This window comes from Artemia sp. Qi Xiang Cuo, chromosome 2, assembly GCF_049724085.1.
Source record: "Artemia sp. Qi Xiang Cuo chromosome 2, ASM4972408v1, whole genome shotgun sequence".
NCBI lineage: Eukaryota > Metazoa > Arthropoda > Branchiopoda > Anostraca > Artemiidae > Artemia > Artemia sp. Qi Xiang Cuo.
Window position 1 is genome coordinate 92,650,405 of NC_142795.1, and position 25,304 is coordinate 92,675,708.

At 35.9% G+C, this 25,304-nt stretch overlaps 1 protein-coding gene across 4 annotated transcripts in view; it reads right to left on the reverse strand.

Annotated features, from left to right (window-relative positions):
* Positions 1 to 5,015: 5,015 nt before the first annotated feature.
* LOC148955813 (uncharacterized) overlaps positions 5,016 to 25,304 on the reverse strand; it is an 88,710-nt gene continuing 68,421 nt past the window's right edge. For all 4 annotated transcript variants that reach the window (XM_089104397.1, XM_089104412.1, XM_089104406.1 and 1 more), the window contains exons 2-3: positions 23,382 to 23,562; positions 5,016 to 9,273 (exon numbers count right to left, since the gene is read on the reverse strand). In XM_089104397.1, the coding sequence (XP_088960523.1) occupies positions 7,123 to 9,273; positions 23,382 to 23,555 (2,325 nt within the window). In that variant the 5' untranslated portion in view covers positions 23,556 to 23,562 and the 3' untranslated portion in view covers positions 5,016 to 7,122. The remainder of the gene's footprint in view (positions 9,274 to 23,381; positions 23,563 to 25,304) is intronic.

Genomic DNA, 25,304 nt, shown 5'->3' on the forward strand with positions numbered 1-25,304 from the left:
AGTGAATGATCTAATGCAGAAACTGACGGGCCTAGAGTACAGTTCTAGCGAACAGCACGTTACTGCAACCGCAGCACGAATAAAGAGAGATACTAAGGATCTACTGACTTTTCTTGAATTCCTTCTAGAGAACTGTCCTTTTACTAGTTCCATAGAGCTTAGAAGTATAGGTTCCGGGCTGATTGCCCAAAAAGGTGTCAATGCAGAGGATGCTAAAGCTGTAGGTGAGCTGATCCTCCAGTGCATGGATGGCCAATCCGTCGAAAGTTTTTCATTCAGGAAGAAAGACAGAGTCGTTACACTGGCATCCGATGGGAACATAAGGATAGATGTCGAGATTTTGCACATCGACCCTGCACTGCTTTTTCAACGTCTTTCGACTGCTGCCCATACATCTGAAAATGACATGGCAGAAACTCAACGTTACGAACTGTGCAGTTATCCGCCCGCTTTGTTTGAGAATTCTGGCATAATGCGTCAGCCAGAAAAACCTGCACTAGCAAAAGCAATATGGAAAGAAGCGAAAACGGACTCGATTCACCACCTGGCAGTGTCAGATCGTGTCACTGTAGTTGACGGAGGTTGGCTGCTTCAGCAAGTACCTTGGAAGATTGGTGATACTTATGATTCAATATGTGACAGCTATGTTAGTTTCGTTACTCGACGCTGTACCTCCCCTACTGTAGTCTTCGATGGATACAGCGCTGGTCCAACCACAAAAGATGCTACCCACAACCGACGTTGTAAGGGAAGCCAGCATCAAGTGATCGATTTCAGTTTAGGGATGAAGCTCCAAAAAAAGAAGGAAGAGTTTTTGAGCAACTCTCAGAACAAACAGCGAATTACAAGCTACATCGGGGAAAAACTCAGAGCCAAAGGATTTGAAGTCGTCCATGCGAAGGACGATGCTGACTATCTAATCGTGAAGACTGCCGTAACGAAAGCAGAAAACTCTGAAACAATAGTACTTGGCAACGACACTGACTTTCTGATTCTACTCTTGTATCACCTCCCGCCTAATACAAAAACACTTTACTTCGAATCGTCAACGAACGCAAAAGAAGCGATAACACGGTTCTGGTGCCTCAACGAAGTTAAAAAAAAATGGGAGAAGTATCCAGGCTACTTCTGGTAGGGCACGCACTCTTGGGATGTGAAACAACCTCACGAGTTTTGGGACTTGGAAAGCAAGCTGTGCTATCTCTTTTGATGAAAAGCGAAGTGTTCAGAAAAAAATGCGAAGTGTTTCTGGATGAATCATCGTCTAAAAATGAAATTGTCAAAGCGGGTAAATATCTTCTCCTCAGCTTGTATAAAGCACGACCAAACAAAGATCTCACTAAGCTGCGACATCGAATTTAAGCGTTTGTTAAGCCTGAAAGGCTTCCGCCAACCGAAGCTGCAACTTTATTCCACTCCCAGCGAGTGCGCCTCCAGGTATCCCATTGGAAAGGGGAACCAGCTGACCTCGACCCGGCTGACTGGGGTTGGGTCCTCAGAGACCATAAATACTCACCTGTGATGACCGATTTGTTGCCCGCCCCTCAGACTCTTTTGAGTGTCGTGAGATGCAACTGTAAGACAGGCTGCGAGAACTCGCGATGCAGCTGCAAGAAAAATGGATTAGCGTGTACGTTCGCGTGCGGAGAATGTCAGGATATCAACTGTTTGAACAGGGACAATGAGATTGTTGAAGACGAGGAGCTCGACTAGTGACATCAATGCTGTGTTTTTCAAGTCAACTCTACTGCCTTAAAAAGTGCAGATTTTACCCATAGTTACTGAAGTTCTTTTTTTAGTTTTTTATTCAACGATATTGCCTTCGAAAGTACAAATTTTACCTATAATAGCTGAAGTTTTATACAGTGATCACTGCCAAGCGGTTGTTTTCTTTATGTTTAGTAATTCAAATGGTTTTAAGAAATGTCTGTGATTCAAGAAAGTAAAAGTTTGATACTTAAGCGAGTTATTTTGTCCATAGGCCTACTTATTAGCCATTAGCAGCTGGCTCAGGAGTCGGGCTTCCCTTCCCCTTTTCCCTTATATCCTCCAGTTTTGTTCGTTTTTCATGGTTCTCGTTTTCTTTCCTTCATTTTAGGTGTCAGTTTCGTGATCAGCAGATAGGAAAACCCCAGAAAACACATTTCAAACTGATTTCTACCCCTGACTTCAATTGTCCCTTTTCTTCCCCTCTTTCCCCCTTTTCCCCCGTTATGTCGGGGCTCATGTTCTTTATTTCATTTTAGATGTCCGTTTCGGGATCAGCAGATAGAAAGACCCCAGAAAACATATTTCAAAGTGCTTTCTACCCCTACCCTGTATTTTTAAATTTTTTCCCCTCTTCCCCCTGTTCCCCCCGGTTTCCGGAGTACTTTTCTTCTATACTGTATTTTAGATGTCAGTTTCGTGATCAGCGTAAGGGAAAGCCCCAGAAAACTCACTTTGAACTATTTTCTGGGCATGTTCGGCATTTTTCCCAATTTCCCCCGCATTTCCCCCTTTTCCCCTGTTTTTCGGGTACTCGCCCCACTCCGATTTATGAGGACTTTTAGTATGTTGTACAGAATTTTTTTCTGATCATTTTGGTACAATTTTCGTTTATATTGCAATTTTGTCCGGGTCAAACCCTAAAAGTCCTGGACATAGTACTATATTAAGAAAAGGACTGACTCCCCACGCCTTCTAAAGGCCAGAACATAGCTTGCACTTTACTGAAAAAAAAAATACATTTTGAATGTTTTCTCTTTTTTTTAACTTTAATAAATCCATAATTATTAAGATTTTCACAGTTAAAATAGTGACGACTCGTGCAGAATATATCATAATATTAAATATATAAATGATTGGCCCATTCAAAAACACTCACAGGCAAATACCTGAAATAAACGGCATCAAACATTAAATATTTGTTGAGGTAATATTATTAAGAAACCAGGTAAAATACGGGACAAATTATTTGCAATATCTCTCGGTACTAGAGGCTGGGTAAGTCATTAACTGTGGACAATTATTTTCTATTTGTCAGAGTCTAGTGACTGGTCCTTCAGTAGAGGGGTTCTCAAGGTTAGGCAGTAGACAACGATGATCTGGGGAATTCAAACAATTTAGTCCAAACCGATATGTCGACTCATATCTACGACTATCAAGTGAATTCAAGTTGAGCTGTTTAAGTGCATCATCATATGTTGAGTAGTTATATCCAAGTATAATTTTTACTGCTCTTTTTTGTATCATCTCAATTCTATCTGATTGATCTTTCATCAAACCCGGATGTCAAGCTGGACATGCGTACTCAAGAGAAGGTCTAACATAGCTGCAGTAAACAGACTTTAAAACGTCGGTTGACATTCCAAATCTCTTCAGGTTGGAAAATGAACGTAAGAGCGAGGCCATTTTTTAAGTCAGATAGTCAACGTGCGAGTTCCATCTTAAATCTTCGTCCAAAAGTACTCCAAGTATTTTAAGTTTTCTTTGTCGGCAGTAGGGAAATAAGAGAAGAGTGGTTGTCAACCTTTAGGAAGGAAGAAGTCATATAAGAGCTCTTAGTTTCGCTGACTTTCAGTTTTACCTTTCCTAATTCAGCTTTTAGGTCATTAGCCATTCTCGTCAGGTCAGACTGCTCAGTAGTCGGAGGGCTTAGTTGCAGTGATAAGACAGTAAAATCATCAGAAAATTTATAACGCTCACAAACTGTTGCTAAAATACGATTAAAAACAATTAGAAATGAAAGTGGGCCTAATTTAGTCCTTTGTGGCGAACCACAGAAAATATCTAAAAATCCAGATGGCTCATGATCAGGGAGTTGGACACACAGAGATCTTAAAGCAAGGCATTTTATTTAAGCAACAAACAAACTTTAAACAAAAAAAAATTCAAGATCCACCTAATTCCTTTCCAAATTTACATAATTATTTTAAAATGGTGTCAGAGCAGCATATTATCTACAGGGCCGGATAAAGGGTTATTTGAACAATTGGGTCCAGTCTGGCTCCGCGTTTAAAAGGGCCCCGCGCTGCCATAAAAATGAACATTTTTTTTTTCGAAATTGTGAAATATTATTAACAATTCATGTAAGCGTTGTTTCTAGAGGAACATCATATTCCAGGATAAAACCAATAAAACGTTATCAACAATGAATGATATCAACAATGAATCCAGGATAGATTAAATAGTTTAGCAATGGAAATTAGACGCAAGGAAATTAGATTTTCAAACAGTTTTTGAAGAATTTACAGAGCCAAAACTTCGAAATATGTAAATTCATGTGTTCATATTCAGTTATGTAAATATTAATAGAGACTTTCAGCAGTTTCATAGTATCTAGAGGACAATAACGTAAATTAGCGTAGGCTCAAAATGAGGACAACAATGGACAAAAGAGGACAAAAATGTAAGCTCATAATGAACAAAATGGACCATCAAATGAGACAAAGTCAAGAGAACGACCTGGAAATATAAACGCACGGTTGAAAATGAACAACCTAGACCATGAAATGTGACAAGACCAATCCGAGCAGCTAAGGCAAAGGACATTGAAAAAACGTTTGAAGCAATGATAAACAAAAATGAAGAACAAAGAAATATGTATGTAGAATAGTTACGAAAACGAGAATTACAATGAGTCAAAAACGAAATTGAAGAATATAGAAATATGCTGTTAAAAGATAAGTGGTAGCGAAAATTACAACGTCTAAAAAAATAAATCGAAGAACAGAAAAATATGCGGTTACAAGACATGTAACAATGAAGATCATAACGAATCAAAAATGAAAATGAGGAAAAAAGAAATATGTGGTGAGAAAATATACGACAGTGAGAACAAAGAAATATGCAGTTATAAAATAAGCGGCAGCGAGAATTACAAGCAACAGCGGGAATCAGAACGTTTAAAAAATGAAAATGAATAACTAAGAAATGCAGCGTTAGCAGACACGTGAAAGCGAGTATCAGAACGTATCAAAAATAACAGTGAAGAACAAATAATTGTGCTGTTAGAAGACAAGTGGCAGCGAGAATCAGAACGAGTCAAAAATTAAAGTGAAGAAGAAAGAAATATTACGTAGGAAGAACAACGGCATCGCAATCTTCAATGCCAAGAAACTGTGGTGCAAAACCCTGTAAAAACCTAAAAAGATGCCGTAAACAACGCAAGTGTTAATTACAAGTCATCATTGGGACCCTTCAACGCTGTGTGTATAAGTCATCATTGGGACCCTTCAACGCTGTATGTATTCACCGTGGAGTCCTCACTTTTCCCGCAGAAAAAGTAGCCAAAAAAGATGATTCATTTGGAGGTTGCTACTGGCTTGGTAGAAAAGCATTTCCACCTCCACAATTTCCATATGAATTGTTTTGGCCTGTTATAGGACATCAATTGCTCTCTAAAATGTTCGATAAACAAATCCGAAATTTGAGCTCATATTTTGCTTTAGCTTCATTCAACATAAGCAATGATCGAACCATCAATAGTCGTAGTGCTTTCAGCTTCAAAGTAGCTGGACAGATTTATCACAAAATCAATTTATCGGCACATCCATCACAGACCCCTGAATGTAATTTTGAACAACATTCATACGGCCAAATGTACTTCTTAGACTCTGGTGTATCTGGTAAAAAAAACACCTTGCACATTCTTTAAACTATAGGATCTCTCGTAACGTAATGGGTCTCTTGGAAGGAATATTGTGAGACACAAACAACGATGATAAAGGTCTGTAAACTGCTTTAAAATATTCTGAAATACTTCCTTTTATCATTCCTAATGCTAAACTTCATTCCCTACCTACTATAAGACAAATATGTAGCCCAAACTGTATCTACACAAGGAATTTTCAGTAGCACAACTCTATTCTTCTTGACGCTTGTTTACTGTTTGCCTTTAAATTAATATGAAGGAAAGCGTCGGGCTATAAAAAAAATTCATTGAGTGTATATAGTGTAATTAGTCCATTAGTAGGGGGGGGGGGCAATTGACTCGTATTCATTTAGAAATGGTAAAAGTGAGCATTTCAGAATGTTTTAAAGTAGTTTAGAGAATTTGTTAGTGTGTTTCCAACCCCTTTCCCTTCTCCCAGTATGCCAAAAACGTAGGCCTAAGGTCCATTAGAACAGCAAACAAAGATTTGGTTGTTATAGCTGAGAAAAAATGTAGGACAGTTTTTTCCACAGGTTTCAACCCTCGGAAAAAACTTAAAATTGTTAGAACTGAAAAAAATGACAAATGCAGTTTCTAAGGGACAAACCGAGTTTCTTATATGAAGAAAGATATCATTATGCCTTCTATTCAACTTACCGGAGTTCCTAGGGTACCAGAAATAGGGAGCTACTATCTGGACTTAATATCCCTTTGGGTCCAATAGTCAGGAAACTACCAGCCCAATCTTAGATCGCAATTGTAGTTCAAACCACGGATTATTGACTTAGGAAAAATTATTTTTTATATAAAGTTGAAGTAGGCAGTTTCCACAACATATAATATATTAACATGAGTAATAGGAGAAGACAGGATATGGGCAGTTTCAGTTTCAAAATCGCTAATTAACTCAGACACAAAAATACATCCTAAATACTGTCGAAAACTCAATATCTGATTGTCTTAATAATCAATTTGTATCTTGAAATCAAGTATTTTACAGTAGACATGGCTAATTGTAGAAAGCGCCAAGACAGATAGTCCAAGGGATAAGGCCTTTTTAGGATTGTATAAAAATGATGGTATGTAATATGTTGATAGATAACTTTATCTATCATCCATACATATGTCATTGCTAGGGCTGAACTAAGGTAAGATAGTCATAGAAATAAGGGACAAAAGATTGGATTGATTTTGGATTGACGCGTGACGGACAATGTCCACTGGACTTGTATAAAAAATCTGGGACTGAATTTGCTTGGAGTAACAGGCGGTGAACAAGTGAAACCTAAGCCTAATAGAGTTGGCCACTTGTAATACAAAGGTGGAATACCTTGTTTGGTGTAATCACCACATTAAAAAGAGTCACGATCATAATTTGAGGATGCGAGTTTGAGTCAATGTTACAACTTCTATTGTTTGCATTTCCTACCTTGCATTTCCTTGCAATTCCTGCATTTCAAACCTGTGTAAATCCAGTAAATCGTTGGTCAAATTTGGGAGTAGGGATCAAACTTTTCTGGGTTAGGAGTTTTCGAAACCAAAAAACTCTCTATTTCATCCTGCAAAATTTTAGAAATCGGGAACTTTCTGTATAACGAAGACCTTTGTAATGTGACACCGAATATTTTGAACAAATAGTATTGGAAATAAGGTCGGAAGCATTTTTTAGATCCAAAAAGTAGGTCTTCGCGTGTAGCTTGCTTCAAACTCATTTCAATAGAAGGCTCCTCTAAGTTTTTGAAAATTGAAAGCTGTTCAGAGACAAAACAGATCCCAAGCATTTCCAGCCATTTCCCAAAACCTTCTGCAGTAAATATCATTTGGATGTTCTTTTTAGTCAAGTGGTATCTACCCTCATTTAACAACAAACTTGCATCCCGAACTGAAAGGCCTATAAAGACAGCCATAGGGACAATTCCAAGTAGAAATACAACAATGAGAAACAATGATTTTGCAAAGCCATCATCCAAAAGAGCGTATTTATCGCTGTAACCATATTCTCCTGATATAATTGCAAGACCAATTCCCATATTTGCAATAAACCCATAGGAATCTTTTTGCAGTAACTGGAGTGAAAATATAAAACCCAAGAAAAGCGATGAAAAAATAGCAAATAACTTTAAGAAAGAATAAGCAACTTTATAAAAAACCATTATATGCAGCCCAGGCGATGAAAATACTTTTATTTTCTTCAGAAATATAAACCACAGTCCAAAAAGGACGAATGCCCTCTCTGAGGGAGTTCCTGTGTCACCCCAGATTATTTTTAAAATCCAACAGTAAACCATTAGATTATAAAAACAAGAAAGAAGACGGACCTCCCAGTTATAAATGGGTAATTTGAAACTTGAATGGAAATAATCGCTCTGATGCTCTAGATCTATGTTAGTCCCATTCAACATGGGACCCTCTTCACTTTTCTTAGTTTCCCCGAAATTTTGCTGATTTACCCCGATTTTTGCTGATATTGTTTCCTTGACTCTTTGCTTAGTGCAACACTGGAAGTGTGAAAATAGGTAGAAAATCAAAAAAATGAATGAAGAAAGAACAGAGGGTATTATACATAACGTTGTTAGCATACCCAAAGTAGAGTCAGTATTATTACCATTAAAGTTAGTAGTAAAATTAGTAGTTCTGTTTGCAGCAATGTTAGTAGTAGGGCTAGTATTGCTAATGCAAAAACTTGTAAAAAATCCCAATAGAAATAAATAAAACAATAGATTCATTATGCAGTATCCACGTAGCCTTTGCAATTTGAGTTCAACAAAAGTTTGACACAGAGGATGAAATAATATTTCTTTAGCGTATTTTGTGTCCAAATGTTGTATCAACATAACTATATAAGATTCACATGATGTTTCTCGTCCCGCTTTATGGTTTCCTTTGTCATGACTCACTAAGGTTGTAAAATTCATTTTTAAGTTTGTTCGTTTAACTCGGTGATCTTGTCGTCTGGTGATAAACTGAATAGAGCTATCAAGTCTCTTAATCAAACTTTCATTCAAACTGCTAAGTTTTAAGCAGTAATTCAGCGAAGGATCACCTTTATCATTGAGAATTGTCAAAGAACATCCCTTGTCAACTAAGAAATCTACAGCTAACCGGTGCCTATAGATTGCAGCTAGATGTAAAGCGGTGCTGCCATCTATGTCCTTTTCATCCAAAAAATTTTGAATTTTGTTTTTTAACATAGTATTTTTTCTCCAAGCTTTACTGGCCATTTCTAAAACGATCCCAAGAGCACTAACATGGCCACCGGCTGCAGCTGAATGTAAAAGTGTTCTTTCCTTTTGAACTTTTGGAATTTCAGTTGATAACTTAAGGACTGTTTTCAACATCAGTTCTAGTGTAATGCTGTCACCCTCAAATGCGGCTTTATCAAGTGGGGAATAGCCACTTTTATCATTCTGTGTAATCAAAGTTTTTCTTTGTTCATCATTGTTTAACCTCTTCATAAGAGCCCAGTAAGTGTCTTTCTTCACTTGGGGCTGTTGTTTGCTTCTTATGAGACAATGAAGAGCATTAGCTCCAAACTGATTTGTTTTTGACAAATAGTCTTTGATTTGTTCCTGAGCAATATTATTTATCTTCTTCACCTTGCAGGAGTAAACCAAGTTGAAAAAGTATTCCAAGTCAGCCTGAAAAAGTCAATAGTAAATAAAAAGAATTTGTAAGTAGAAAATTAAAACACTTTTCATTAAAAACGGATTGTTGCATTTTGATATTGGACATTTTGTCGTTAATCTTAATGATTTTTATCATTTAGGAACACATCCTAACCAATCCTTGATTGATAAAGAAACAAAAGTGTTACAACAAAGCCAAAGTAGGCAAAGACCTAAAGACCCGACTATCAGTCCTCGGTGGGCATGAGCCTAATGGTCAAACTTCTAATAGTCAGTAGGCAAGGGCTTAAGGGCCAAAACTTTATTCTTTGGTTGGTACAAGCCAAAGGATCAGAATCCTGGTCCTCGGTAGGCACAGGCCTAAGGATCAAACTTTTAGTTCTCCAATCATAGAGATTGAAAATTGTTTATAACTAAGAGTTCAGCACGATGTGTTATAAACAACATTCATGAAATTTATCCTTGACTTGTTTTGATTTTCGAATCTTTTTTTCGGAAATTAGTCTCAAATTTGCAATCAACCAATCTCAAAGAACCTTGTTAATGCAATTCGGTCGAAATCAAAAACTTTTTTCTATAGATGCTGAGCATGTTTTGATTTTAAATGCAAGCTTTTGAAATTTTGATCTCTTTTGTGTGTGAAAGGAAGTATGGTTCCCAGATTTCAGTAGGCAACGCTGTAGCCTTTCCTATAGTAAAGGGCCATAAGGATTCAACGTACTTTATTCTAATTATTCTTTTTTGTTTCAGAGGCACTAAACATGGGCTGTCGGATAAGATTCGGAGCGGGCTCATTCGATTAAAAATAAAATTTCTAGCGCCCTTTTTAAGAGTAAAAAATGATCAGACTGTAACCAGCCCTCATGCCCTTTTTCCCCAAAAAGATCCAATGAAAAATTTGAAACAGTAATTTAGTTCAAAAGAGTCAAAATGTCATGTAACTATACCTCCAGAGCTGACAGTACCCTCAAAACCCCTAAAGGCAAGGGCTGTAAGCTTTGTAAGTTGTCCATTATCAGTATAAAAAAAAAAAAATGGGAAAAGAGGGGATGTTTGATCCCTAGTCTCAAAAAAGGCTTAATATATTCAGGTGAAAATGTAAAGAAGAGTTGAGAGTTATACCAAAGAAAACCTTTTTAAATCATTTTCTCCAAAACACACTAAATGCTTACTGGTTTTCAAAAAGGGAATATCAACAATATCTAAAGAATTACTGAGGGCATTAAGTTGAAACTTTCAAAGTATTTTGAGGGGATGTTGGAAATGAACTGAAAGGTGAACACCCCGTCCTTGCTCTTTTCAAGTACCTCCTCTGTTCGACACTGATCGAAATTTGTAAATTGCAATTTTGTTCAAACTAGTCAAAACGCCGTCCTAGTCGAGTGGTTAGCACTCCAGGCTTAAAATGCTGAGGTAAGAGGTTCGAGTCCTGGTGTCGATGGCAATTTTGTTCGGCACGGAGGTCAATGGCATAACTCTGTAAGATCAGCCAGAGTTGACCCAGCTCTATATGGGTACCTGGAGGATTTTGGGGAGAAAACACGGGAACCGTCAGATGATTTGCCCCAAATCAAGGATTACTGAAGGTATTGAAACAGAAATCGGGACCTGCACAACGTAGACCATTGGTCAACATGCGAACATGTTCTTTTCGTTCAAGTTATGCCACCAGGGTATAGCTATGCCACCAGGGATGCTCCCACAGCCTTGGGACAAAGATTGTAAATCAGGCAATCTATCCATTGTTTACATGCAGAATTTATCTTTGCAGAAATTTATTATATGATGCAGAAGAGAATTCAACTACTTTTAATAATATTCGTCCCTTTGAAACATTTTTTTTTGAAAATATAGAGATGCATACATAGTATATTTTAAATTAGATTTACATGTCCTCAAGTTTTCTTGAAAAATAAACCTTAATACCAGTTTCAGACACTGTATCTTTGTTAGTTTGACAACCGGGTGCGCTATCCTTCTCAGTAAAAGCTAAAAAAAAATATTTTCAGAAGATGTGGTATGTCAAATCCACTCTAAGGAACTTATATATGTTGGATATAGTGACGAGAGTGAGAATTGGTAAGAACAGTGACTGGAACAAAAAAAACACCAATGCCATCTTGCATGTAGAAATTTTTCGGCCGATAATTTTACCTTAATTTGGTTTTAAAGCATATCCCTGGTCACACTTTCTGGACATACTAATTTAAAAACCTTTTTCCTGAAAACAAGTTTTTTAAAGAAAAGTAAAGAGCTCCTCTGAACCAAAAATGAGCACAAATAAAGTAAAATAATCTTCCAAACGTAAAACTACCACAAATCACCATCAATAAATACATGAAACCCAAAACTAACATATTGCAATAAATAACCAAGTCAATTTCAAAACAAGTAAAAATTAAGATGAGTAGGGCTGACAACCCCAATACCTTCTCAAGACCAGAACATAAGTTGCGCTTTACTGAAAATAGAATACATCTTAAATGTTTTCAATTTTTTACTTCAATTAATAAACAATTATTAAGGGTTTAAGGAAAAAAGATCAGTATAATAATGTATATTAAACTGACAATCTACGGTCATTTCTTATTTTTTTATTTCAGTAATTCAAAATCTGCTACAACTTACCCCTAAAGGTCTAATTTAATAATGCAAGCCGCTTTGTCACTTTTTTGGAAATCTACAAGCTCATAATTCGTTTTGATTTAGTTATTCCCTGAAAGTTCCAAATTAAAATTCTAAGTCATTCCTTAGTTACACCCTTTTGACATCCTGTATACACATAACGTTTTTTATTTAGTTCAACATTCCCCTCAACATTTTCAGAACGGATCATCTGAATGTCCTTCATCGTCTTCGCAAATGAAGTTTAAACATGCATACCTTTCTCAATAACATACACTATATGAAAACAGTGAACGAATTGCGCAGCTTACAGCCCTCGCCTTGAGAGCTGTGGGAGGGAGACATTCCAAAAGGCATAATTACTGGAACTTTCAGCATTTTGAAGAAAATGGATGCCTCGAAATTTTGATTGGATGCTTGTTTTGGAAAATAATGGGCATGGAGAACTGGTTGCCCTCCAATTACTTTTGACTCTTAAAAAGGGCACTATAACTTCCAATTTCTAATTAAATGAGCCCTGTTCAAAGATTTTACGACCACTCATTTCATTAAAATCCTATATGCCCCATGGGCGTAACTGAGAACCCTTTCCCCAGGGTTCTGGTGTGTTGTTTCAACCCAATAGGTATATTTACGTGTTCTTTGTACTATTCTGAGCAAAGCTGTTAAGTCAAAAAATTCCTTTTTCAAATAAAATATAAGACAGGGCTGTTTTTTAAAACTTTGCTCTTTTCAGAAATAATGTTTTCTCAAAAACTATGATTTTTCAAAAGCCCTATTTGAAGTACAAGCTTAGCTATGCCAAGAGAAAGATAAGCGTTTTTAATTTCGTCTCTTGAAGAGTGTTTTTGTGTTTATCTTTTTTTTCTTTTTTTTCATTGAAAATGACTCCCGGATGTAAAGACAAAATAGTCGTATATTCATTATGATTTTTTTCTACATTGAAATTTGTTGGTTTTATTTTTTCTGTCTCGTTAAAAAAATTAACCGTTATTAATATATAATTAAATAAAAAAAAAGTTTTTTTAACTGAAAGTAAGGAGCGACGTTAAAACTTAAAACGAACAGAAATTATTCCGTATATGAAAGGGGCTGTCCCCTCCTCAACACCTCGCTGTTTACGCTATTTTTTTTTTCGTTTTAAAAAATAAAGTTGTTGGACATAGTCAGCTTTAGCGTAAAGAGCGAGGCGTTGAGGAGGGGACAGCTCCTTTCATATACGGAATAATTTCTGTTCGTTTTAAGTTTTAATGTCGCTCCTTGATTTCAGTAAAAAAAACTTGTATTTTCTTATTTAATTTTTGAACGTTTTTGAATTAATTTGCTCACCGTACATGAATAATTAGAATGTAAGTTGCATATTAATTTTCCTGTTTTTGGCTAAATGGCTTTCTCGAAATTTTGTTCTGACGTAACTTACAAATTAACTTACGTAAGAAACTTCTATATTCGTATGTTTTTATTACGTATATTAGGGAGTTCGCTCCCTAGTCAATACCTCGCTCTTTGCGCTAAAGTTCGAATTTTGTTCGAATCACTAACCCCTGAATCACAACGGCAGGTTAATTAGAATAGATAGCTCTTTTTAAAGTACTAAAAAAAAACTTTAGCGTAAAGGACGAGGTATTGACTAGGGGTTGAAACCCCTTATATACGTAATAATTTATGCTCGTTTTAATTTTTAATGTTGCTCCTTACTTTCAGTTGAAAAAACTTTTTTTTTTAAATTTAATTTCTGATCGCTTTTAAATAATGCTGGGAAATCTGGCGCCCCCTTCATAGAAATTTCCCTTCCCCCAAGGAAACTTCCTCCATGGAAGGATCCTCTCCCGTAACCCTCTCCTCCGACAAGCCCCCCCCCCCGTCAGAGAAAAAACCCTCCTGAAACGTCTGTATACTTCCCATTAACCAATACTATATGTAAAAAATGGACAAAGTTCATAACTTGCACTCCTTTCTCCCGGGAACTGTGGGGGATTAAGTCATTCTCAAAGACATATTTATTAGATTTTCGACTATGCTGAACAAAATGGCTATCTCAAAATTTTTATTGAGTGACTTCGGGAAAAAAATGAGCGTGGGAGTGGCCAAATTAACCCCCAATTTTTTGGTCACTTAAAAAGGGTACTAGAACTTTTAATTTCCGTTCAGATGAGCCCTCTCACGGTATTCTAGGACTACTGGATCTATACGATCACCCCTGGGGAAATAAAAAAGAAAAAAAAAGACACGCATCCGTGATCTTCTTCTGGCAAAAAATACAAAATTCCGTTTTGTATTGATTAAAGTTCTATGACTTTTAGGGGTTGTTTTGCCATTTTGTCGAAAATAAGGCACATTTTCTCAGGCGCGTAACTATTGATTGGTAAAACTTAACATAATGAAACTTATATATATGAAATCAGCCTAAAAATCTGATTCTATTGATGCATATAGTGGTATCAAAATTTCGGTTTTTATAGTTTTGGTTACTATTGAGCCGGGTCGCTCGTTACTTACAGTTCGTTACCACGAACTGTTTGATTCTTTCAACTATAAATGGAAAGGCAGTGTGGTCTAAGAGATTCTATACATTTCTTATAACAACCAAAGTAGCTTACTGAGGTACCTTCTTTTGAGTGCCTCAAACACTAGCGAAAAAAAATTAAAAAAAATGTTTTATTGCCGCTTTTGTTTACTTTTGTCTTGGGTAAGCATTGAAAAGTAGAAAAATACATTCGAAGTATTTATCAATATATTGCAGACCGAGAATTCCAAACAAGGCTTAGCTAAGCTTATTACCTAAGCTTGTACTTCAAATGGGCTTTTGAAAAATCATTATTTAAAAAAAAAAATTATCATAGGCAGCGCAGTAGCGCTGCCTAAGTAAAGAACGATGTTGGCACAATTTTTTTTTTTTTTTTTTTTTTTTTTTTTTTTTTTTTTTTTTTTTTTTTTAGACCAGGGCGCTTCGTATATAAGGAGGTGTCGTAGATACTTCAAAAAGGTCTCATTTAATTGGAAATTAGAAGGGCTTGTACCCTTTTTAATAGCCAAAAGTTATTGGAAGGCAACTAACACCCCTTCCACGCCCACCATTGCCCCAAACAAATCCAATCAAAATTTTGAGCCGTTTGTTAGCCGTTTTGTTAAACTTAGTTGAAAGGTCCAGAAATTATGTATTTGAGGATGACACTCCACCCACAGCCCTCAGGGCAAGGGTTGTAAGTTATGTCCTGGGGGCATATAATGCTTTTTATAGAAAGCGTTATCATAGAAACTTCAATAAGGGCCCATTTGATTGTAAATTGAAACGGATAGTGCCCTTTTTAATAGTCGAAAGTGATCGGAGGACAACGAACACGCCTCTTACGCCCGCCATTTGCCCAAACATATCCCAACAAAATTTTGAGATAGCCATTTTGTCCAACGTAGCTGAAAGTTCTGGAAATTAGGTTTTTTGGTACGACAAACCCCCACAGCCCTCAGGGCAAGGGTTGTGAGTTATGCCCTTGGGGCAATAAGGTTTTTTATAGAAAGCGTTGTAGAAGAAACTTCAAAAACAGATCATTAAATCGGAAATTGAAAGGACTAGTGCCCTTTTTAATAGTCGAAAGTGATTGGAGGACAACTAACCCCCCTCTCACGTCCACCATTTCCAGAAAACACATCCAATCAAAACTTCGAGATAGGCATTTTATCAACGTAGTTGAAAGGTCTGGAAATTATGTTTTTGAGGATGATACTCCCCCCACGCCCTCAGAGAAAGGGTTGTAAGTTACACCCTGGGGGCATATAAGCTTTTTATAGAAGCGTTGTCGCATAAACTTCAAAAAGGGTTCATTCGATTGAACATTGAAAAGGCGAGGGCCCTTTTTAAGTCGAAAGTGACTGGAGGGCTACTACCCCCCCCCCCTCTCATGCTTGACATTTCCCCGTGTACATCCAATCAAAATTTTGAGGTAACCCCACGCCCATCATTTCCCTAACCTTTCCGATCAACATTTTGATATAACTATTTTGTTCAACGTAGTTAAAAGGTCTGGAAACTGTGTGTTTGAGGATGACAACGCTCCCCATAGCCCTCAGTACATGGGTAGTAAGTTATGCCCTTGAGGCAAATAGGGTATTTATGGATAGTTTTGTCGTAGAAGCTTCAAAAAGGGTTCATTCGATAGGAAATTGAGAGGGCTAGTGCCTTTTTTATTAGTCAAAAGTTACCAGAGGGTGAATGCCCCCCCCCACGCCAATCATTTCCCCGAACACTGTCAATCAAAATATTGAGATAGCCATTTTGTTCAACGTATCTGAAAGGTCTGGAAAATATTTCTTTGGGGATAACAAATCCCCCCAGCCCTGAGGGTAAGGATTTTAAGTTATACCCTGAGGGCATATAAGGTTTTAAAGTAAGCGTGGTCATATAAACTTCGGATGGGGCTTATTGGATTGGTAATCAGACACTCTATTGCTGTTTTTAAGAGTCAAGGTGATCGAAGGGCGGCTACACCCCCCCCCCACCCCCACACACACACGTCGTATTGTCCTGAAATGCATCCAGTAGACATTTTGAGATAGCCTTTCTATTCAAAATAGTCTAAATATCTTATATCAAGGCTTCTGGGCTTGAAAAAAAACAAAAAAAACAGAGATTAGAGGCAAGGGCTGTAATTTATCCCCTGGGGGTATTTAAGGTTTTTATGGAAGGGGTGGTTGTTTAACTTTAGAAGAGGCTCATTTTGTTGAAAATTGGAATTTCTAGTTCCTTTTTAAGCGTAAAAAGGTATGGACGGCATTTAGCCCCCCTCCTCCTCTCTCCTAAAACTCCTTTCCTCCCTCCTTTCAGCAGACACATGTGATTAAAATTATGAGATAGCGTTTTTTTTCAAAATAGTCCATAGAACATATAATAATATCTCTGGGGATATAACACAACCTCCCAGCGCCCTGGGGATAAGGTTGTAAGTTATTTCATGAGGGTACATAAGATTTTTATTGAATGGGCGGTCGTATAAAAATCAGACTGGACTTCTTTGATTTGAAATTAGAAGTTATACTGTCCTTTTTAAGAGTCAAAGTGATTTGAAATTAAACAGCCCCCCCCCTCCACGCTCAGTATTTGCCTTAGCACCTCTAATAAAAACTTGGATATAACTATTTTATTTATCGTAGAGTAAGGTTTCGGAAATTATGTCTGTGAGGAATACACCCCCCACCCTTCAGCTCTCAGGGAAAAGGTTGTAAGTTACGCCCTTGGGGCATTAAGGTTCTTATAAATAGTGTGGTCACAAATGCTTTGGAGGGGACTCATTGGATTGGTAATCACAAGTTCTAGTGCTCTTTTTAAGAGTCAAAGTGATCAGAGTGCAGCTACCCCCCCCCCCACACACACAAAAAAAACAAGTCGTGTTTTCCTGAGATGTATTCAATAGATATGTTGAAACAGTCCTTTTATTTAAAATAGTCCAAATTTCATATAACAAGACTTTTGAGGTTGATACAACCCACCGGAGCCTGTGGTTCGAATTTGAACCTGAGAGGTGGCTCATTTGATTTAAATTGGAAGATCTAGTTCCATTTTAAGAATCAATAGTGATGGAGGTCAAGTAGCACCCCCCTCCCCCACCAACTACCCCTCTTTTCACCAAAGGCATCTGATTGAAATTGTGCGATGGAATTTTTTTTTAAATAATCCAAAGAACATATAACAATACTTCCAGGGTTGGCACAACCCCCAGAGCCCTAGGGCAAGGGCTTTAAGTTGTATCCTGAGGGCATATAAGGTTTTATGGAATGGTTGGTCGTTTTAAATTCAGGTGGGTCTCATTTGATTTTAAATTGGAAGTTGTAGGCTAGAGCCCTTTTCAAGAGTCAAAGCGATTTGAGAGAAACCTTAGTTTTGAGACATCAGTTTTTTTCAGTTTGTTGAAAGATTCATTAATTATGCGTAGCAATAGCTATAGTAGCAGTAGAAGCATTACTAGATGGATGCGAATGGCATTTTTTTTTTCAACATCCCCTTCAACACGCGATAAAATTTTTATCTTAATACCATCAACCAGTCCTGAAGCATTGCTGATACGTCCTCTTGACAATCTGTGTAGGCATAGTGTGTTTCGATTTATTTCCATGCAGTTACAACATTGCTCAAAATTTTCGCCTTATTACCCTTAGGTTTATTAGTTGTATAGTAGCACCAGTAAATATAGTAGTAGTAGCAGTAGGAGTACAGTTAATAGTAGTAGTCTTAGCTTTAGTAGCAGTAGGAGCAGAAGCATTAGTATTATGATGCAAATATTGTCCTTTGGTTTGTTCAACATCCCCCACAACAAGCGTTGTAAGTTTTAATTTCACACTCGAAACCGTTCCTAAGATATTACTGATATACAACCTCTATACGGATGGCAGGTTGTCATCCGTACAACTGAAATATTCTCTGAAAATTTCACCTTCATACCTTCACTTAATGCTGTTTCTACGGTTACTGTAACTAACGACACTAATGGCATTAAGTTGAAACTTCTAGAAAACGTTTAGGAGGCGTTTCAATCATGGTTGCAGAGGTAGCTGCAGCCGAGTAAAGAGCGAACAACAGCCCATAGTAACCAAAATTTAAAAAACACGTTTTGAAAAAAACTATTATTTCGGTTTGTCTTAAAAGTAAAAGTTAATTGCGAAAAGAAATTTTTGGTGATTTCGAAAAAAAGCCTGAAAACCCTCAAAAATTACTTCAGATCAAAATGAAAAGTGTAGCAACGGAATGAGAATGGTCAAAAACCTTGTATAGGAAAATTACTGTCCCCCTCCTTGAAAAACAAGGAAAATCACTTTTTTGCATTGGTCTCCCTTTTTTTCTGTTTTTTTTTTCTCTCCAGACCTTTCGGGTTACCAGAAGATCATAGAGAGATGTTTAATGGCTCATTCAAAAGCTATTTCTAATATCAACGTGCTTTTTATCAATTCCGTCATCTGCAAGGGCCATATGGCACTAAAATAGCGTTTTTGTTCCGTTTCTCAAGGGGTGCCACTAGCAGGCTACCAGAACATCGTAGACACATCATTTTTTACAGCTCATATAAAAGATATTGCTCATATCTACATTCTCCCTATAAGTTCCACCATCTGCAAGCTCCAAAGCGCATTAGAATTGGCACTTTTGGTGCAATGTCTCAAGTAGAAAAGCTGGGGCTATTGGGCTAGCAGAACTTATAAGAGTTATGTTTAATGGCTTATTTGAAGCTATTACTCGTATCTGCGTGCTTTTTTTTTTATCAAAAGCGTGCTTTTTTTGCATCATTGGCAGTTGTGATATATCACTGAAAACAACACTTTTGGTGTCACTTCTTAAGCGGAAAAGCTCTGAAGTACAAAACAGGTACTATTCTAATAGTTATGTTCCAGAACCCTTAACTGAAGGCTTACAAGAACCCCTCTCGTAAATTCCCCCTCCCAGGCCCCTTAGTAAATTTCATAAATCTTCTGCTCATCAGTAAGCTACTGAAACATTAGCAGGCTACCACACCATCGTAGATAGATGTTTAGTGGCTCAAATAAAAGCTATCGCCTATATTTACTAGTTGTTTTTTTTTTTACAAATTCTACCATCTATTAGATTTTACAGATTTCAATGTTAACTAGTTTCTGGGGAGAATTTGCAATCAGCTCATTGTCATGGTTGAAGCATTAGCTGCAACCTAGTAAACAGCGAACCACAGCCCATAGTAACTAAAAGTTAAAAAACATTAAAACGGTCTTTTTTTCTTCTTTTTTCCAGGCCTAGCGGGTTACTAGAATATCATGGATAAATGCTTAAGAGCTCATTAAAAAGCTATTTCTCTTATGTACATAGTTTATATAAATTCGGCTTTAGAGCTCATTAAGAAGCTATTTCTCTTATGTACGTGGTTCGTATAAATTCCGCCATCTGCAAGTACCATATGGCACAAAAAAGGCACTTTTTACGCCGTTTCTCAAGGGGTGGAGCTAGCGGTCTACCAGATCATCTTAGATAGATTTTTGATAGCTCATATAAACAACATTACTTATATCTACGTTTTTCCTATAAATTCCACCACCTGCAAGTTTCAAATCGCACTAAAAACGACCCTTTTGTTCATGTGTCTCAAGTGGAAAAGCTGGGGCTAGTGGGCTACCAGAACTTTTTAGAGTTATGTTTATTGACTCATTTGAAAACTTTTGCTCATATCTACGTGTTTTCTATCAATTGTACCATTCGTAAGTGAGCACTGAACGCAACACTTTTGGTGCTGCTTCTTCAACGGAAAATCTTGGAATTATAAAACGGTATCATTTTAATAGTTATTGTCCAAAACCCTTAACTGGAAGTTTGCAAGACCACTTCCCGCATGTTAAGCCTCCAGGTCTTCTTAATAAGCTACGCATTTAAAGTCAACAAACACTAATATATTAAATTACATTATTAGAGGCGTGGATCTGTTAGTACAGCCTTGGACTTCAAATTAGATTATCATGCATTCGATTCCAGCTTGTTTTTGTTTTTTCAATTACGGTCTGTCGCTTCCTTTGATTACTTTTGAAAAAAAGGAGGGGGCCAAATTGCCATCCAATTTTTTTGGTCACTTAAAAGAGGCACTAGAACTTTTAATTTCCGTTCAAATGAACCCTCTTACGATATTCTAGGACAACTGAATCGATACGATCACCCCTGGGAAAAAAAAAAGAAAAAGAAAAATAAATAAATAAACACGCATCCGTGATCTTTCTTCTGACAAAAAAATACGAAATTCCACATTTTTGCAGATAGGAGCTTGAAACTTCTAAAGTAGGGTTCTCTGATACGCTGAATCCGACGGTGTCATTTTCATTAAAGTTCTATGACTTTTATGGGGAGTTTCTCCCTGTTTTCGAAAATAAGTTAAATGTTCTCAGGCGCATAACTTTTAATGGGTAAGACTAAACTTGATGAAACTTATATATTTGAAATCAGCAGAAAAATTTCATTTCTTTGACGTATCTATTGACATCAACATTCTGTATTTTGGAGTTTTGATTACTATTGAGCCGGGTCGCTACTTACTTACAGTTCGGTACCACGAACTGTTTGATTACTTTTAAGATAATACACTATTTTTGCTAATGTGATGCACTCATTTTTTAAAGCATATCCGGGAAGGCTTATTTTATACCTATTACTCATATCTACGTGCTTTTTATCAATTTTACCATCCATAAGAACCATATAGCACTAAAACTGGAAATTTTGGTGCCACTTCTTAAGTGAAAAAGTTTGGAAACATAAAACATTACCATTGCACTAATTTTGGTATAAAGCCTTTGACTGGAGGCTTATGTATGTATGTATGTATGTAGATATAAATTTATTGTCCATCATAAATATAAAATACAAAACTGTTGGAGTATAAAGAAAGAAAACGGAAAGAAACAAATAAATTCTGACAAATACAAACAGAACCAAAACAAAGAAGAACAGACAAGAAAAAAAATAAGGGCAATTATATGTAACAACAAACATATTATCAATGATGGACAATTTCAGAGGTGCTTTCACCAATAATCTGCCTCCGATATCTCTCATTTCTTTTCTGTAACGCGGACACTGGACTTGCAACTTTATACCGCGAGGATAGTGAGCTGTTATTTGTCCAGAGAGGCAGCCTTAGCAAATATTTCGCATACTTGTAGAAACACTTCTGTATATCCCTAATATCTGAAGCAGTAAGAAGCGACCAAAATGGTGCAAGGGCAAGTAGATGCGGAACATCAAATGCATTATAAACGCTAGCTAAGATACGGCGGTTAAAATTAAGCTTTAACGCAACTAGTAAACCATACGCATTCCTAGCTTTTCTAGCAACAAAATCTTTCAACAGTTGACTCGTGGCGCGAAGATTTGACCCAATCGGTACACCAAGATACGTCAGTGTATCTTGTGGTTTAATAACATGTTCACCTAACTGAACATTTGTCAGGCAATCTGAACGGTGATTGAATACCAGGAACTCAGTCTTACTCTCATTAAATCGAAGACCAATACGTTTATACCCCATATCGAGAATTCCAAAATTTTCCTCAATTCCAAAGGCTGTTCTACTAATATCAAGGATGTCATCAGCATAGTTAGTTAGCGAAACATCAATGCCATTAAATATACATGTGGTTAGAACGTTCTGTTGTGGCACAATGACATTATTATTAAACAGGGGGTTGGGAGATATTATTATAAGAACCCTTACATATACTCCTCTTCCAGACCTTCTTAGTAAGTTTCATAAATCACCCACTCATCTTATAAGTAAAAGATTATTACGAAAACAAATTAATTAAAAACTAGAAATCTACCAAAAATTTAACTTGAATGATCAACAGTTTTGAATTGAACCTTCAAACTTAGTATTATTAGTTTAAAAAAGCAAAATTAATATGCCAATTTCGTTTTAATGATTCATGTACAGTGAGCCAAATTCAAAACCTGCATTAATTCAAAAAACGTTCAATTAAATTAAAAAACACAAATTTTTTTAACTGAAAGTAAGGAGCGACATTAAAACTTAAAACGAATAGAAATTATTCCATACATGAAAGGGGCTGTCCCCTCTTCAACGCTTTGTTCTTTGTGCTAAAGTTAGACTCTTTGTCTCAACTCCACTTTCTAAAACAATAAGAACTTTAGCGTAAAGAGCGAGGTGTTGAGGAAAGGACAGCCCCTTTCATATACTGAATAAATTAAGTTTGTTTTAAGTTTTAATGTTGCTCCTTACTTTCAGTAAAAAAAACTTGTTATTTTATTAAATTTTTGAAAAGATCAAAGTTTTGAAAAACAGCCATGTCCTTAGGAAATATGAAACAAGTTTTAAATTAAAAGCATAGAGCAACATTAAAACTTAAAATGAACAGTTGTTTCAAATATGAGAGGAGTTATCCCCTCCTCATACCCCTCACTTTCCGTGAAAGTTTTGTAGTGCCATTCTGAAAGCATTTGAGTGCATTTGTTCTTTAGAAGCCCTTCTTAAAATTCTGAGGATAAAAAGTTAAAATTTAACATTAATGCAGGGGTATGTTCAAAGAAGGGGTAGCCTTGATGTCATTCTCTACTTTAATCCAAAAATCTGTGTTCTCTATTTAATTTCTGCTCGTTTTTATTACCATACCTAGGATTACCATAAACGCAAGGAGAGCGGTTGGAACATCAAACCCAACATTTAAAATTATTTTAACTTTTATGAGCTCTATTAAATTGAAAATTATTAAGATTTTAAGGAATAAATATCAGGACATGTATATTAAATTGATAATGCATATTTATTTTCAATTAAATAAAAAAAATAAATTTTTTTAAGTGAAAGTAAGGAGCGACAGTAAAGCTTAAAACGAACAGAAATTATAACGTATATGAAAGGGACTGTCCCCTCCTCAACGCCTCGCTCTTTAAACTAAGTTTTTTTTTATTATTTAAAAAAATACAGTTGTGAGAAAGAATCAAACTTTCTTAAATACAAGCAATAATAATTTGCACGTACCTCTGACACTGCACGATCGCTATCGATAGTGGCTGGTGCCTGAGAAGCTGTGACATCAGCATCTAGATTAATCAAATTAAATTCATCTGCTATGTTGTTCTTTATTGATGAATTGTCTGGCGAACCATTGGGGATTGAGATACTAAACAAATTTTGGAGTGAATCTTCTTCCATGGAGTACCTTAAACATAGAAAATTAAAATAAACGAAATGTAATTAAATGCATAGAATAAATAATTACTACCTCAAAATCACAAAAATTATATACGATTTTTTCTCCTTGTTTAAAAGTAAAGGTATATGCTATTATCCTATTATGCTATTATCATGTCCCGTTTTTTTTACACTGTAGATCAAAGCAAAAGGAGCTTCCCAAAAAAATATATATATTTATTTAATCGTAAGTCAAGGGTCTCGGAGTGGAAATACAAAAATATATAATTGGCAAGTTTCCGTATTTCCCAGAAAATTACTAACCTTCAGCACTGAAAATAATCCTATGAGGCTATAAAACGGACACCTGGAGCCTGCAGCCAAGAGTATAATTCTCGTTATACATGCAATGAATAAGATGAATTAACATCAAATTAAAATGATGGTTAACCTTATCCGTAGGTTCGGTAAGACTGCTATTTTTTGTCTCATTGCTGAAACATTGACTTGAAACTCATAGGGAAAGTTTTTTGGGAGAGGGACTTCAAGTAGTAACCTAACCTGAAAACGAAAATTCGCACCATCAATTGTGACAACACCTTTACGGGCAGCTAAAGCAAAGGCCGTTGCTAAATTGTCTGAAGTAATCAAAATCCAAAAACGTGTCAAAAATGAAAATGAAGAGCAAAGATATGGGCGGTTAGACGACATGTGAAAACGACAATTATAGCGTGTCAAAAATGAAAATGAAGAGCAAGGATACACGTGGCGGCGGCTTGCCGAAAATTAAAATGAAGAACAAAGACACACGTGGTTAGAAGACGTGCGAAACCAAAGATGTGAGCAAGTCAAAAATGAAAATGAAAAGCAAAGATGCATGCAGTTAGAAGACATGCGACAACGAGCATGTGAGCAAATCAAAAATCAAAATGAAGACCAACTTTACAACAAGAATCTAAACATGACAAAATTGAAAATGATAGCGGAGGTCTTTATATATATATATATATATATATATATATATATATATATATATATATATATATATATATATATATATATATATATATATATATATATATATATATATATATATATATATATATATATATATATAGGCTATATATTTATATATATATATATATATATATATATATATATATATATATATATATATATATATATATATATATATATATATATATATATATATATATATATATATATATATATATATATATATATATATATATATATATATATAGTTTGACTTTCTCACAACTCTATTTTTTTAAACAATAAAAAAAACTTTAGCGTAAAGAGCGAGGCGTTGAGGAGGGGACAGCACCCTTTCATATACGGTATAATTTCTGTATGTTTTCAATTTTAATTCTGTTCCTTACTTTCAGTTAAAAAAACTTGTTTTTTTTTATTTAATTTTTGAACGTTTTTGTATTAATAATGGTTTTGATTTTTGCTCAACGTATACGAATAATTAAAAAAAAATTTGAATATTATATTTGGTTAAACGGCTTTCTCGAAACTTGTTTAATTTTATTTACGAACGTTTTTATTAGTAATAAATATACGTAACTTAGAATTAACTTACGTAACGAACTTCTATATTCATAAATTTTTAACACGTATATTAGGGGGTTCGCCCCTAGTCAATACCCTGCTCTTTAAACTATAGTTCGAATTTTTTTTCCAGTTCTTTAAAAATGACCTCTTAATCACAATCAGTTGATCAGTTGAAAAACTTGTTTTTTT